The sequence below is a fragment of the Schistocerca piceifrons genome, chromosome 7, assembly GCF_021461385.2.
Source record: "Schistocerca piceifrons isolate TAMUIC-IGC-003096 chromosome 7, iqSchPice1.1, whole genome shotgun sequence".
Taxonomy (NCBI): domain Eukaryota; kingdom Metazoa; phylum Arthropoda; class Insecta; order Orthoptera; family Acrididae; genus Schistocerca; species Schistocerca piceifrons.
Genome location: NC_060144.1, coordinates 167,047,563 through 167,064,585, shown reverse-complemented (window position 1 = coordinate 167,064,585; position 17,023 = coordinate 167,047,563). Strand labels below are relative to the sequence as shown.

Below are 17,023 nucleotides of genomic sequence, written 5' to 3'. Positions count from 1 at the left end.
GGGACCTGTACATTATTCATGGACAGAACGGGGTATTTGCTATTAATGGACTGATATACCTGTGTACGCCTGATGTATTTGATTACTCATTGCTGAGACAAAAATTTCTGCAACAGACGTCGACTAGATGGCGGTACACTAGCATGTAGCTATCTTATGTTCAAGAATAAGTGAATATCATAGGAAGAGCAAATTAATTAACAAGAGTACTTATTGTAGTTACTATATTGTTCTCAAGCTGTGCAAACAGGTAACAAAAACGATATTAATTCTTAATACACGTAATATGAATTCAAGTGCTGGTAAAAGCAATGAGTTACGTATTTCCTTGCTACATCTTCCATAAGGACAATAAACTATTCATAACGCAAGAGAGGGTGGTAAGATAGAATACATAATGTAACGGATTAAATAAATATTGTTCGACACCGTAAATCAGCGTCCAGCTTACGAAAAACAAGCGACCGGAGCCTTTGTGATGCCACGTGCATGAATATCTCTTTATGTTACATCTCACTGCAAGTTATGTGCTGGGAATGACTGCCAAATAACCGCGTGAATGTCTTTACCAAACGAATAAAATTACCTGCACGTTGACTATTAACCACCATGACAAAGTATTTGGAAAACTCTCACCCAAAATCTCCAGCTTCGCCTAACGTCGACTGAAGAACACAAACTGAAATGCTGAACTCATTCAAATATACACGGGCTCGTGGCCCCGACAACTGCCCGCGTTTCTCATTGGCTTATGACCCGAGTAGTGCACTAAAGTTGCAAAAACGCTTCAGTGGTGTTATAATGATACAACTGAAAGATTTTTGATGACTAATCAAAGCCGATCACTGGATGTTCTTGTATCATATTGCAAAGATTATTTTGCGATTTGAGGAGAAATAAAAGTGCGATTTAGAGAGCCACTTTCAAGTGTATGTGCTGTGTGAGGAATTGAAATTAGAAGTCTAATAAATGTATTCCATTACATCCAATTGCGCACTGTGAAAGGGCCCTCTTTCAGCCTCCTTTGGTGTCATTCTCATTTGTAATACCTGGTTCCACTGATTTAGACTAGCAGAGTGTTCTTCGGATATTTTTTATAATTATGTTTCTATGCTTGGAGAAGCACTGCGTAGGAGGCCATTCTTATAGATCATTTTTTCTCTTCACCAATTTGTTTACTCTTTTTCCGTAATCACCAGCATGAGAAGAAATGCAGTGTGTTGATGTTCAGGTGACAGGGTGTTTACATGTACCAGTAATGATCAAGGCACTTTTTTTACTTCTGTTTGTGGTGTTCCCGTTGAATCTTGTTGAAACAGGCCTTGTGGTCTGATGTTACCAATGACAACGGATGTCACGCCTTTTTTTTAACGTTTAAGATTGGATCAAGCAGGCCAACGCGCGAAGTCGTGGAAATTTTCCACCTAACTCGAGTCAAAATTTTGTCCGTCAAATTGGTGTGGATCCAAAACAACGGCCTCCAAAGCGGGCAAACGTCTGACACCTCGTTGGTTGTATTTTGCGATTGGTCCACCACCCCCCACTGTGCGCCGTGTAAATGTGCGCCCGACAGAAGCGGGTAGCGATCGAAACTAGAGGCTTTAGAGAGGACTCTGTTCCGGATGAGGGCGTGCTGAGTGCTTCTCCAGAGCACACTTCTTATTCGTATCAGATGTGGCCGGGGTCCATTAAACACTTCGCTTTTCGAAGTAGATAATCCCCACATTTACTTAAACTGACTACCAAGAGAATTAATAGTCTTTGGTATCGTGTGAAGTTTATAGCTTCCCCCCTACCCCTCCTCCGTACGTCATTAATAGCCTATTATATTCTAGGGCCAATAAAATTTGGAAAATACGACTATTGACTCGGAGCAACCTTTCCTCCACCAAAACCGGGTCTGGTCCTGAGAAAGGCCATTGGAATACTGTCGAAACGTCCGTTTTAAGTTTATAATTAAAGTATATTGTACGACAAAGCAGTACAACACCCAGAAAACTTTTAATCATCATGACACCAATCGCAGATGCCTACGTAGTTACATCAAGTGATGCTTTAATACTCAAAAACAGCTGCAAATTATCAAGTACTCTTAGGGCAGATGATTGTATCAAATTAAGTAAATCTTTTTGTTATTCACGTGGTTAAGCGAATTAATATTTTATATGCTGTAGTTCAAATGAGCAATCTCCTAGAGCGATCAAAAACCCACATTTATAGCCGGACGATTACAGTAAATCTTGTCATAACAGAATTCTTAATGGAAACCCACTACTCTTAAGGAGGATGAGATTAATGTTTTACGTCCCGTCGACAACGAGGTCATTAGAGACGGAGCACAAGCTAGGATTAGGGAAGGAAATCGGCAGTGCCCTTTCGCACGAACCATCCCCGCATTTGCCTGGAACTATTTAGGGAAGACACGAAAAACCTAAACCAGGATGGCCGGGAACGGGTTTGAACCGTCGTCCTACCGAGAGCGAGTCCAGTGTGCTAAACACTGCGCCACCTCGCTCGCTCACTACTCTTAAGGAACTATATCACAGTAATAGGAAGGCTTTTGGTGGACGATGAGTGAGTGAAGAGAGGAGATAAGTCCAGCTAATAAATATTTGCTTCGTGGAATGTAATTCCCTCTTCATTCTCCCCCACGTACATACCGCAGAATTCCTATATCCCCTGTGTAATCACTGATGGAAATGGCCCTGCTTGAGGAATGATTGACAAACATTTCACAAAAGCCATTCCCTGACTCATCGTTCTCAAGTGTCAGTATTAATTTCCGTTGCGCGTATCATACAATACATTGCGCCAAATGTAAGCAAACTTTCATACAGACTTCAAATGACATTCTATAAGGTGGAACTGGGTCGCAGTAAGGCATTCCCTGCTATTAACAAGATCCGCAGAAGCTTCCAGAAGACCATAGCGTAGTCCATGCCATTTGGCAGAAAGTGTGAACCGAACACTAAGAAATTAAATGTGAGTAAGAGTCTGTAACTGAGACAGAAGGGTTGTTAAAGGAGGTAATGACACATTTTAACCGTTTTGTCACAGAAAAAATATCTAAATTTCTATTAACAGAACTGGATCCCTTCCTTCTTTAGGACAAAGAACTTTCATCAACAGTCTTACTAATGTGTGTTCTAAGCTCCACCTAAAGTCCTTTCGCTTTCCAGTAAATCGTCTAATGTTAACTGTCATGTGAAGGTACGTTACAGTTTATCGTCCCACCGTGAGAAGATCGTTGGAGACAGAGCTGAAGTTCAGAGTGAGGAAGATTGTGAAGGAAATCGGTCGCGTTCGTTTTTACGTGGTGTATAGTAGAACTGTCAGAACGCCTTTTGCATCCAAAAACATGAAAGTTTGAAATACATGACATGGTGATTATCTTCTTTCCAATTCGAAATCGTTTCACTCAGGAAATCAAAACATTTCATTAGGGGTCTAATGGTTTCTCTAGGAACTCAATTTACTGGTTAGCTAGTATGGTTGTCCTTGTGAAAGTCGTCTCCCTATCTCTTTAGTTTTGGTTTGTCTTAGCCGACTGTTGCTAGCATAAAACTTCCTGGCAGCTTAAAACGGTGTGCCGGAGCGAGACTCGAGCTCGGGACCTTTGCCTTTCGCGGGCAAGTGCTCTGTCATCTGAGCTACCCAAGCACGACTCACGCCCCGTCCTGACGGCTTTACTTCCGGCAGTACCTCGTCTCCTACCTTCCAAACTTTACAGAAACTCTCCTGCGAACCTTGCAGGACTAGCACTCTTGAAAGAAAGGATGTTGGGGAGACATAACCATAGCCTGGGGAATGTTCGATTCTCAGTTCGGCACACAGTTTTAATCTGCCAGGAAGGTTCATATCAGCGCACATTCCGCTGCAGAGTGAAAAGCTCATTCTGTTCCTAGAGTAATTTCACCAACGAACACACATCTGTTGTCATACTACTCGTACAATTACCCACATTAGACACGGCGAATAATCTAATCCACTATTAATGACGGTAAAGTCCTTTTACGAATGTCGTTAAATCTGTGTGCTGTGCAAATACTAATATTAAATTAACGATTTATGTCTACGTCTGAGAGATAGTTGACCAGTGCAACAGTGTTTCACCTTAGCTTCTTCAGTGACACATCTACACTAACGTACAACACGTTCCATTTATACAGGTATATCATTAATGAAAGCGGCAACTGGAGGGGAAGGTTCCTGATTGGAAATGGAGGAAGAAACGTCTTATGAACATGTGTCCGGAAATGCACCGTCCCCATGGTAGATGGCTCTTACGAATGATAATTCCTCTGAGCACTTGCCGTGAGTTCTTTGTGTACTGCAGGCTGTGTGACTGACAAAACGTACTCTAAGCAGCAGGATGGTCCGGTATTCATGTCGGGAACAAGCCGACATGGTGTTTGTGTATTATGAAGCAGATGGAAATGGTCGAGACGCAGCACGACCATACCAAAATAAGTACCCTCACAGCCAACAACCACATCGAACAACATTCCTAGCCCTTTTTGGACGTTTGTGTGATCATCGGTCTTTCAGACTGACGAACGTGTAGGGAGACGGCGGACAGTGCGAACACCAGATTTGGAAGACCGGGTTCTACAGGGTATTGGGACGAATCCTAGCACAAGCTCCAGGTAAGTGGCCCGCCAACATGCTGTAAGCAAAAGTACGATTATGTATGTTTTGCATGACACCCGCTACTATCTCTATCACCTGCAACCCCTCGGAGATCACTTTGAACATCTGCTGCGACGTGGATGCGATAGAGCTCTGAACTATGTTCCTTGACGATTTTTTATTGCACGCGCACTGTCCGTTTCCAAACACATGTTCACAGGACCTTCTTCCCTCCATTTCCTGTCAGAAACCCATCACTGCAATTGGTCAGTTTTAGTGGTTGGTTTCTTGGTTGATTTTGGGGAGGGGACCAAACAGCGAGGTCATCAGTCCCACCGGATTGGGGAAGGATGGGCTAGGAAATCGGCCGTGTCCTGTCGACGGAATCATTCCGCCATTTGCCTGAAGCGATTTAGGGAAATCACGGAAAACCGAAATTAGGATGGCGAGACGAGGGTTTGAATCGACGTCCTCCCAAATGTGAGACCAGTCTGCTAACCACTGCGCCACTTCGTTCGGTTCAGTTTTATTAAAATTCACCATGTGTATTCTGCCATTGTATTTTTAGGTTAAAGATATCTGACACTTTCTTGCTATATATATCTTCTGTTGCTCACAATGTGTGCTAAATTTGCAGTACACGCTTCTCCTTCCCGACGCATACCGAGCATTCGTCACGATATTCGAAACACACAAAGGTAAAGAGCGGGCGAAAATTTCATGTAGTCGTAATTACGACCTATTAAATCAGTGCACTGCAGTGAACAGTAATGGCATGTATTTTTATAATATACACACCACTTGCACAGAATCGTTTGGATGTACACGAAAATCTGTCCTCATCAGACGTATTCGTCGGCTTGAACCGTTTGCGGAACATTCTGTTAATGACAGAAAACTCTAATCCAGTTTTCAATCATTTCACTAACCACTGTAGCAAGCAATGTTGTAAAAGATGCGTGTTTGGGCAAGTAATGTTGATATGTGATAGTTTTGCGACAGGTCTATTTTAAATGTTCTCCTTAAATGGGACATCTAAATTCGTTGAGTACAGCATGAGTGATGTACCATTTAGTGTTAAGGCATGGCGACACGGGGTATGAGGCAATCATTTACTGTGCGCGAGTGGAATGGACGCCTTGTGGAGGATAAATTGTCGCGAAGCTCTCACTGCTGTGAAACGCTAATCACCCTCCGGTGACTTCGGCGTTCATTTGGGTAACAGCTGTGGACCAGCTGCAAATGGTGACTAGCAGCTGAGTCTTCCCAGTGTCTGCAGAACTGGTCGATGATAGGGAAACCATCAGATTTGTCAAATCCGGTATCAGACTACATCTGGTGAGAAATGAACTATGAGATTAGCCATTAGATCGACAGATATGAAAGTGTTTCCAGGACTAACTAATAGATCTGTCTAACCCCAGCAATACCAAGGCATTTTCCACAGTGCGCATTAACAAAGGGAGGAAGATGTTCCGGTCTGCCCACAAACAAAAAAATAAAAAAAAACAAAATTGGTTAACTGTTGTTGAATTGTGTTAACAACATACTTTTTAAAGATGTACTGATGTGTAAGCAGTGTCCAGAACCTCAATATAACTTTTAGCACACATTTAACAATTTCAACGCACTATCTATAACATATACTACCAGGTTCATGACCACAACAAACGAAACAATTAAGAAAAGCAAATGTCTTTCATTTTTGTTGTTTATTACTCTCGACATATTTTTCAAAGAGATACTGCAAGGACATGAACCTTGAAATGCTGAAAAGTGACACCTGCCACTGTGACTTGAATTTTTGGGTTAAGTTTAACTGAAAACATATATAGAATCCGGTAGAAGAATTGATTAAAAACAATAAATATTATTTTCAAAGTTTTAAAATTCAGAGTAACTAATTATATTAAAAATTTTTCAAAAGACGGGGATAACGTACCGTAACCCCTTGGTATTGCGAGTGTTAGCTGCATTACTGTTTGCAATGCATAAGACTATCTACAGTGTAATTCTGGAAGCTCTACGTGGTTGTTCGCAGACAGTGATGTTTTCTATAGTAGACTACAACTCCAGAGGGCTGTTTAGAAATCCAGGAAGACACGCGAAGGATCGTCGCTTGGGGCGGAGAATAGCAGTTCACGGCGAACGTAAATAAATGAAAAGCACTGCGTGTAAATAGCTGAAGAGGCCCATTACTGTTCGATTACGCTATTAGCGGTATACCACAGGAAACCGTAACGACGGAAAGACATCTAGTGGTAACCGTCATCAGTGACTTAAGGCGTAATGATGGCGTGAGACTCCTGCTATAGCAAGCAGACTCCAGATGGTGATTCACTGGAAGAATCCTAAGGAAACATAATTCATTCATGGAAGAAGTACCTTACAAAACACTCGTTCGGCCGATTCGTCAGTACCGCTCGCCAGTCTAGCCCTTTATCACGTTGGATACATTGAAGATATAAAGAAATACAACGAAAAACAACAGGTTTATCATGGAAACGTTTAGTGAAGCACTTGAGTGTCTCGGAAATGATCAACAGTCTATAAGAGGGTCATTGTGCTTGTCAGGGAAGTTTACTGCTCCAACCCCGGGAGTGTACGTCCAGAAGAGTCGGGGAGCGTATAACTGGGTACTTATAACAATACAGTGCAGCTACTCTCAGAGGTCCAGTGGGTACTGTAACTATCGCATGGTAGCGAAACTTGGTAGATGTTCTGATGCGTTAACACAGAACCGATTTACGCTGAAAAAAAATTGATCAATGTAGCTGAGAAACCGAGAGTTATCCGGGTCATACTATTCGGCATGCGAGAAGGCATAAGTACCGTTCTAGATACGAAATGCATACAGACATGTATCTCAATTATTATATTACAGTGCAGTTATCCAGTTAATAAGACGCACACATAAAAAGAAGCTTTGCAACACCTCGGTTCCGCGAGTTCCGGAACCTGTACAGAAATTTGGAATAGAGATCAACATAAACATTCACATCGCGCATTCACAGTGTGGATGAATCGCATCGAAGACTGTATCACCACCACATTGCATCGTAAATAAAACAATAAAAACGTTTTCGCAATTTGTGAGTCATATATTATTTAGCTTTATCTAAGAGTATTTATTGCTCAGTACTTCGAGGATTTTAGCCCATAACACTCACTCACTGCCGAGCAAGCGACCAAACTACACACATCAAAAAAAGTTTTGCGTCACCCCGGTTCCCAGAACTCTTGAAGATAGACGTTGACTGTGGTTACTGTATCACAGACACAGTCCCTTTGACTGTTCAGATATGTCACTAAACCCGCCCAAAGATGTGAACAACCATGCATGAGCAGCGCCTATAAGACGCAGAGGGTCCGACAACACGGATTCCTGAAATCGCTTCTGTTCATTGGTCATGGTCACTTTGTGTGAGCACATTTACCGTTTTTCATAATGCTTTGTACAATTATTTCATTATTGTTAATTAGTTGGTGTTTTATCTGCCTACGTCAGTGCAACCCTGTGTAAGCTTAGCCATCTCTTCCTTTATTGTACAGGCATATAGCAAAATCAGCATAGATCGCTTTTAATTCGTTAGCAACCCCCAAGAACTACCCAGGTATGTAATTATTAATTACTCTACATATTAAATGAAAAGATGTTGTTTGTTGTAACTTCATTTATTCTATAGCCATGATCACGTTGTACGATCACAATGAAAGGCGTATATATCAGAAGAAATGATTATGAAAGTATACACAGCTGAGCAAAAACGTTATGACCTGCTTAATAGCTTGTTTATTCGTCTTTGGAATGAAATACTTTACTTATACTGCGTATCAATTATCTGACAGTTTGTTGCTAGGTTTGTGGAGATCCGTGACATTAGATACCTACGCACAGGTCTCGTGATTCGCGTAAATAACGGGCCGCTGATTTGTGTACGCGGTGATGGTGCCCGAAGGCCAGTCAGATGGGTTCCATAGGAGTTACGTAAGGCGAATTTGGTCGCCGAGGCATCAACATGAGTTCACTACAGTACTCCCAAACCACTTAGCACGGTTCTGGCTCTGAGACAAGATCAATTATGCTGCTGCAAGGTGACAATGCAATCTGGGAAGACATCAAACATAAAGGCATGCAGGTAGTTCGCAGCTGTCAGCTCGTCTTTGATGACTACCACTGGTCCCACGCAAGCACAGGAGACTCCCATAACCTAATACTGCTCCCGCCACGCTGCGTCTGTATCACGCTGCACGTTTCGAGCCGTCGTTTACCTCACTGACGAAGTTTCTAGAGACGACTAACGGCCGAGTGTAGCAAAAATGTGATTCACCCGAAGAGCCATCACGTTTCCATTGACCGGCGGTCGAATCCCGATGGTCCCGTGCTCATTGCAATCCTAACTGACGATGTCGTTGGGTCCACATGTGTACACGTAGAGTGGTCTGATGCGGAGCTCCATGTTCAACAACGTACGACGTCCGTAGATGTTCAGGACAGTAGGACGTAACGTTCGACCATCTTCAACGTTTTCAAGATATTCGTTCAAAGGGTCCTTGTAATAATAATCTGTCCTTTGTCAAAGTCGCTTATCTCAGTGGATTTCCCCATTTTCAGCCCACACATCCGCTACGGTGATCACCCGTCCTATACTGCTCCGCTTACATAAATTTTTTTTACAGTGTCTTGTGTCCGCAACGCCACCAGGCGGCATCCAACATCGCGGTGGGTGTTGGTCCCAATGTTCTGGCTTATCAGTGTGTGTATCATGAGACATATCAGTTTCCTTGGAATGTTGGCCACCTTGAGTATCTCTATATATCTGAACCCATGAGTGACACTTTTCTTTGGGTACCAGAGGTTGCAGTATTTAGAGTAGAGCCCGGGCGAGTGAGGGAAACAGTTGTCGTCCACAGAGGGAGAGACAGTCTAGTGTCTTGGCAGTGTGAGCGGCTTGGGTGGTTGACCTGCCGCACTAAGAATGGAATTTAGTTTGAGATGCTCCCTAATGTGTAATTCAGGACAAAACATAAAGGATTATTTGAAATGATTTTAAACAAAGATAACGATTTGGGAACGAAGGTGATTTGCATTGCGTTTATTTAGCTGCAAGTGCCACACGAGTAATTATTGTAGTGTAAAGATTTCATTTTGTGTACTAATATCTACATTTACATTTACATATCTACGTGTTGGTATCCAGCGTGAATTATCAGTCATGTGTTCAGTGTTCTAATTAGTTTCTTCCTACCATTGGTAGTTAAAAGTATTTTATTTGAAAAGTCCAAGAGTAAATTTTAAGTATTTTGTGGTGTATGACAATGATGAGAAAAGTTACTGATCATGCTAGTTCCAGTTTCTTCGTTGGCTCATTAAAATTTTCTGTTTGTCATTTACAAATATTACATGAAGCTTATCCTCACACATTAGCGAAAGATAGATTTCGTAAAACCCATACTGTCACGTCTTATACTACGGTGTGAACAGTGATTAGCACTTCCAGAAATGGAAAAAAGTTCAAATTACGAAATTTAAATGGAATGAGAAAAGGCCGTTCGTCGGCCAGTGATTTATTTCAGTAACACACAGTTCACCACTTCACATTCTTTCAGTGTGCAGACAGAGTAGAACGGAGTTTTCCAGTACTTTGGTAAGAAACAATTATAGCACCTAAACGCCGCGCGGGATTAGCCGAGCGGTCTTGGACGCTGCAGTCATGGACAATGCGGCTGGTCCCGGCGGAGGTTCGAGTCCTCCCTCGGGCATGGGTGAGTGTGTTTGTCCTTGGGATAATTTAGATTAAGTAGTGTGTAAGCTTAGGGACTGATGACCTTAGCAGTTAAATCCCATAACATTTCACACACATTTCAATATTTTTGAACAGCACCTAAACGAACAATTCGATGGAGAATTACTAACAGTACACATCTGTAAAATTTTCATATAAATTCAGTAAACGTTTCTGTGTAATAGGGCGCATTTTGGCAACCTAACAGCTCGCTGTATGTAATTGTTTCATGAGAGTATAACTGATAACGATTCTTTGTATTCAGTCTATTTACAGATAGTCAGATGTAATTTAGATTGATTGGTATCACTCATTTGGACAATAATGTTCATAGTCAAAAATGATGCAGCTAAGGCTATTCTAGTCAGAAGCTGCAATCGGAATTTTGAAGTTATGCAGTGTCAAACTAAATCTTTATAACTGCGTCACGTTCATTCAGTTACAGTATCAGAATTGTACATGGAAAGTTTCCACAATTACTGTTTCTGATGTATTGAGTATAAATACTTCACAATCAACTGTAAAGTCAGATGTATGACGTTTTGAATGTAGTGATGATGCAGCTTTGTGTAATCATGGATGTATGTTCTCTTCCACTGTAAATAACTGTAGCTAACTAAACACGGTTAGCATGTAATTGCATTAACAGCATACGATAACCACCAGTTTGGTGGCTTTAGCTCTTGTACATTTTCAAGGAAAATGTATTGATTGTAACTACGTTATTAATGACTTACGATCGCTGTGTGAGGTCATAATTGACGTTCCTAATTTATTTTACATTATTACTTTGCATAATTATTATGCAATAATTGTAACGTGATACAACTTGGAACATTACGTAAGTACAAACACTACAGACTGAACTTTTGTATGAATATGTAGTGAGAGCAGATCTCTCGCGTCTGACTGCACTGCTGCATTTACCATCGCTCTACATGATAACTTACCTAAAAATGCTCCAATTTACATACTACAGTATCAATATAGCAGTGGGGAATGTGCTGGATTCAACGGGTTGCGGTATAGGTATTCAGAGAGTAGGATCCTAGTATGGTCCATTGCAGACTCTGTTTTATATAAGCACGTGTTGAGGAAAGAACAAGGGAAGTTTCGGAAGAACATGCGCATTGATACCAGATTTGCTAATAATTTAGGGTTTTAGGAAAACCAGTTCTTCTGCAGAGTAGGCAGTTGTATACTGAAATCCCTTAACATAGACTTGAGTGCAAAGGAAAGAAAACACCATGCTGGAAACATAAAATAATGATGTCAAAGAATCTGTAACATTAAAGAGCGAAAGTTGTGGTTTATTACCTAGTATGGTAATGGAAGGCAACAGTATGCACGGATATCTCTGTCCATGTGAGCACACAGTTCAGATCTACCTACTGAGAACTAGGTTTCGTGTTCCCTCAATAGTTCTACAGCGGACTTCCAACGACTTGTTGAATGCATTCCACATGGGGTTGCCGCACTACGACGGGAAAAAGAACGTCCGACACAATGTTAAGAAATGTAGACGATATATGGCTTAAATTAAGAGATATAGTATCTGAGGCATTTGAAAGATTTACGCCAAACAAATTAATAAAAGATGGTGCTTATACACAATAATACACAAGACGTATCAGAACACTGTTGTAAAAGCAACACAAAAAGCATACAAAATTTAAAAGCACAGAATCCAAAAGATTGGCGGTGTTCTACTGAAGCTCGAAGATCAGCTCGGACTTTAACGGGAGATGCTTTTAAAAGCTTCCACGATGAAACTCTGTCTCCAAATCAGACAGAAAATCCACAGAGTTCTGGTCTTATGGAAAATACCCCAGCAGCAAGACACATTCAATACTTTCACTTTGCGTTACCAATGGTAATATAACCGATGACAGCGCAGCTAAGGCGGAGTTATTTGAAACAGTTTTCAGAAACATCCTCACCAAAGAAAACGAACCAATTATTCCAGAATTGGAATCTAGAACAACTCCCAACATGAGTAACATAGAAGTAGGTATCCTTGGTGTAGCGAAGCAGCTTAAGTCTGTTAAGAAAGACAAGTGTTCTGGCCCAGAAAGCATATCAGTCAGGTTCCTTTCAGAGTACGCCGATACGATAGCCCCATACTTATCAATCATACTGAATGGCTCGTTTGACGTAAGATATGTACCAGAAGGTTGGATAGTTGCACAAGTCAGATCGATACTCAAGAACGACAAAGAATAATCCGCTGAATTACGGACCCATGTCACTAACGTCGATTTACAGTAGAATTTTGAGCGTATACCGTGATCGAACGATATGACACAATATCAGCACCGATTCAGAAAATATCATTCTTGTGAAACACAATGACTCATTATTCATACGAGTGCTATTCATGAGTGCTATCGACAGGAGATCTCAAATTGATTACATATTTCTAGATTGCCAAAAGGGATTTGACACTGTTCCTTACAAGAAACGTCTAATCAAGTTGCGTACCTATGGAGTATCGCATAAACTGTGTGACTGGATCCGAAATTTCCTCTTATACAGGTGACAGTGCGTCGTAATCGACGGGAAATCATCGAGGAGAACGGAAGTGATATCCGGCGTTACCCAAGGAAGTGTTATGGGTCCCCTGCTGTTCCTAATCTATACAAACGATTTGGGAGATAATGTGAACAGTCGTCTTAGATTTTATGCAGAGGACACTGTCATTCACTGCCTAGTAAAGTCATCAGAAAATCAAAACCAATTGCAAAATGACTTAGGTATTGTGCGAACAGTGGTAATTTTCTTTCAGTAAGGAAAAGTGTGAAATCATCCATCTGAATGGAAAAAGAAATCCGTTAAATTTCGATAACAAAATAAATAATTCAAATTAGAAGATTGTCAACACGATTAAATAAGTAGGAATTACATTTGCGAAAAACGTAAGTTTGAAAGATCACATAGATAATGTTGTGGAAAAGGGATACGGAAGACAATGTTTTATTGGCAGAACACGTAAAAGATGCAAAAAGTCTACGAAAGAGACTGCCTACATTACGCTTGTTCGTCCTCTACTAGAGTATTGCTGTGCTGTATGGGATTCTTACCAGATGGGATTGACGGAAGACATGGAGAAAGTTTAAAAACGGGCAGGGCAGCTCGTTTTGTACTACCGCGAAACAGAAGAGTGTCACGGGTATGAAAAGTGATTTCCGCTGCCAGTCATTAAAAGAAAGGCGTGTTTCATTGAGGCGATATCTTTTCATGAAATTTCAATCACCAACATTTTCCTCTGAATATGAAAATACTTTACTGTCACCCCCCCCCCCCCCCTAAATAGAGAGAAATGATCATCGTGATAAAATAAGAGAAATCAGGGCTCGTGTCGAAAGAGTTACGTGTTCATTCCTTCTACGCCTTGTTGGAGAGTGGAACCGTAGAGAAATAGTCTGAAGGTAGTCCGAAGAATCCTCTGCGAGACACTTCAGCGTGAATTGCAGAGTAGTCATGTAGAGGCAGCGTGGTGATATAGGAAAAATATGTTCGTCCTTCAAGAATGCAGCCATATTATACGTATGCAGTGCCTTCCTTAAACCAAATACACGTGTCGATCTCACAGGCAGATTTGCGATAGTGTGAATTTAAAAAGCAACCGACCACAATGTGACTGCGTAAAACAAAGACATTAAAAGTTGAAGAATTTGTGATAGCCTGATGTTAAATTTGCTGAAATTATTACCTGAAAACAAAAAAATCAGCGTATAGGAAATTATATTTTAAACAGAACTTTTGTTACATGAAATTCGATCCATATGGCGAACATGGCCAAAAGAATTCCAAAGTACCAGAAAACGGTTTTTCTTGAACAAGTACAAAAATATTGCACTGATCAAAAAACGTTGAGGGAGAAAGTTGCAGGGCTTGGAATCATCTATCGGTTGCTTTTTTTGAAACATTGATTGACTTGTTGCGTTTCGAGTTACATCAAAAAATGCGTAAAAATATCTTTAACATTCACGTTAAAAAAATCTTTAAAATTCAGGTTCCATTACTTGCAATTTATTGTACAAACGTCCGCCGGCTTAGGTGGGTGGTAACGTGCTTGCCTCCCGTGCAAGCGGGCCCGGGTTCGATTCCCGGCCGGGTTGGAGATTTTCTCCGCTCGTGGACTGGGTGTTGTGTTGTCCTCATCATTCTTTCATCCTCATCACCAACGCGCAAGTCGCCCAATGTGGCGTCGACTGAAACAAAACTTACACTAGGCCGTTGATCTTATCCGGACGGTGCCTACCGGCCAACGATGCCATACGCTCATTTCCATTTTTTCACTGCAGAAATAGCGACGATGTGTCTCTAGGTTCCTGATTGAAAAATTAAAAAGTAGTTATTATTTTTAGAGATGTAGCGATGTCTTTAAAGAAATGACTCTCACAAAAACTGGCTAGATCTTCTCAGTTGGTGTCCCTACAGTAACGATTTTGGGTTTATGTCCTTCACAGAGAGTTATACCATCATGCTACGTTATTAATATTTAGACTCAGAAAATGACTTCAAAAACCTGCATCTGATTTCAACTACCTCAATTTTTATTCTTAGGGAAAGACTTTTAAAGAAAGAAATTGCTGTCATTCCTTTCAAGGATTTTTTTAGAAGAAAATTCTATGACCTCCTGGAGCCAAGATTTTTTCTTATTTGATTTATTTTTCTTACAATCTAAGGGACGTAATAACACAGCGTAATTTTACAACGATGCTCTTGATGGAGGTTTATACACTGATCACAAGAACATTGTGGCCACCAGCCTAAAAACCGGTGTGTCCACCTCTGGCAAGGATAACAGCGGCGACGCAATCGTGGCGTGGAGACAGTGAGGCTGTGGTTCGTCGCTGGAGGCAGTAGGCACCACATCTGAGCACACAAGTCACCCAGTTCCTGTAAATTTCGAGGAGAGGGCGATGAGCTCTAACGCCACTTTCAAGCATATCGCAGATGTCTTCGATTTTGTTGAGATCTGGCGAGATGGGGGATCAGCACATCATTTGGAACTTGCTACTGTGTTCCTCGTAGCACTCCATGACACTGCTGGCTTGTGACTAGGGGCAATATCTTGAAAACTGCCACTGCGGCAGGGAAACATTATCGACATGACGGAGTGTACGTGGTCTGCACTCAGTGTACGATGCACCTTAGTCGTCATGGTGCGTAGCACGGACTCTACTGGATCCATTGCTAAGCACGTGATAGTACCCCAAAGCATAATGGAGTCGCCGGCAGCCTATATCCGTCCCGCAATACAGATGTCAAGGAGGTGTTCCCCTGACAGACGACGGATTCGCGTCCTCCCATCGGCGTGATGAAGAAAATATCGGGATTCGTCAGGCCACGCAACGCTCAACCACTGCGCCAACGTCCAGTGCCGATGGTCACTTGCTCGTTTCAGTCGTAGCTGCCGATGTCGTGGTGTTAACATTGGTGCATGCATGAGTCGTCGACTACGGAGGCCTATCTGTAAGAGTGTTCGGTGCACTGTGTGTTCAGAAACACTTGCACTCTGCCCAGCATTAAAATTTGCTGTTAGTTCCTCCACATTTCGCCCCCTGTCCAGTTTAACCAGTCTTCCCAGCCTACGTCGGCCGACATCTATTTTGAGGGGTGGCTGCCCAACCATAAGACGTCTGTATGTGGTTTCACCTTGGTTTCACGACGTGTTGAAAACACTCACCACAGCACTCCTCGAAAACTCGACAAGTCGAAAAGTTTCCGAAAGGCTCGTTCCGAGCCTCCGGGCGATCACAATCAGTGGATTGCGCGCCTTCCTCATTCTACAGGTGGACAGCACTCTCACTGCTACCACATACATCATGGCGTGTGTCTGACTATTCAGTCGTTCTTCTCCAGGTGACGCTGCTATCTCCTGGGAGAGTTTATATCGACAGCTGCTATGTGGTCATATTTTTTTGGACGATCAGTGTACATGCTTGACTCTATGGATACGACAGGATGCGTATCGCAAATAGCGAAAAGCAAATGGGTTTCAAGCTGTACAGAGTTTCGTTGAATGTAATATCGTCCGTGTGATGTCGGTTCAAACTTTCCTTGTAATCCAGATCTCCATGTATCCAGCTATAAGTTGTTCCGTATGTTAGATGCAGTGATTTTATTTAGATTCTTTCCTCCTTCCCCGTCACTAAGTGTGTTGTTCTCCTTGAAGCTTTCAGTAGGGCGAATAAAATTTACGGGGCGGTTCCTAATACTTCATGAAATAGGTGCTGAGAGGAGGTAGAGAGTTCATTTCCCACGCTGTAGGCTGCGACCTGCTTTCTAAACGGCGGAGATGCGTTGCGAGCCAGGTAATGAAGTTTCTCATATGGGGTTGGTGGTAGGCATTCAGTTAACGATTTCCAGCATATAATTTTGTAACTTGTTGTTAGTCGACCTCTGTATCAATCTGTAGTACCTGGGCTTAAGGCCCAGGGACTATTGAGGCATCTACTACATCTAAGTTCTTTGGAGGTTTTTACAATACGTTAACCAATATTTTCACAATTTGTTTTTAAGAGAGGCATAGTATTTTTGTAGTGTATTGGTCAATATTCGTATTCAATTTCTTCCTTTAATTCTGAAACAATCGAGGA

At 41.8% G+C, this 17,023-nt stretch overlaps 1 protein-coding gene across 1 annotated transcript in view; it reads left to right on the top strand.

The window, feature by feature from the left end:
• The first annotated feature begins 16,722 nt into the window (after positions 1–16,722).
• Positions 16,723–17,023, top strand: part of LOC124805526 (hemicentin-2-like) — a 179,246-nt gene continuing 178,945 nt past the window's right edge. Inside the window, exon 1 of the mRNA XM_047266094.1 lies at positions 16,723–16,738. Within this exon, the coding sequence (XP_047122050.1) occupies positions 16,723–16,738 (16 nt within the window). The remainder of the gene's footprint in view (positions 16,739–17,023) is intronic.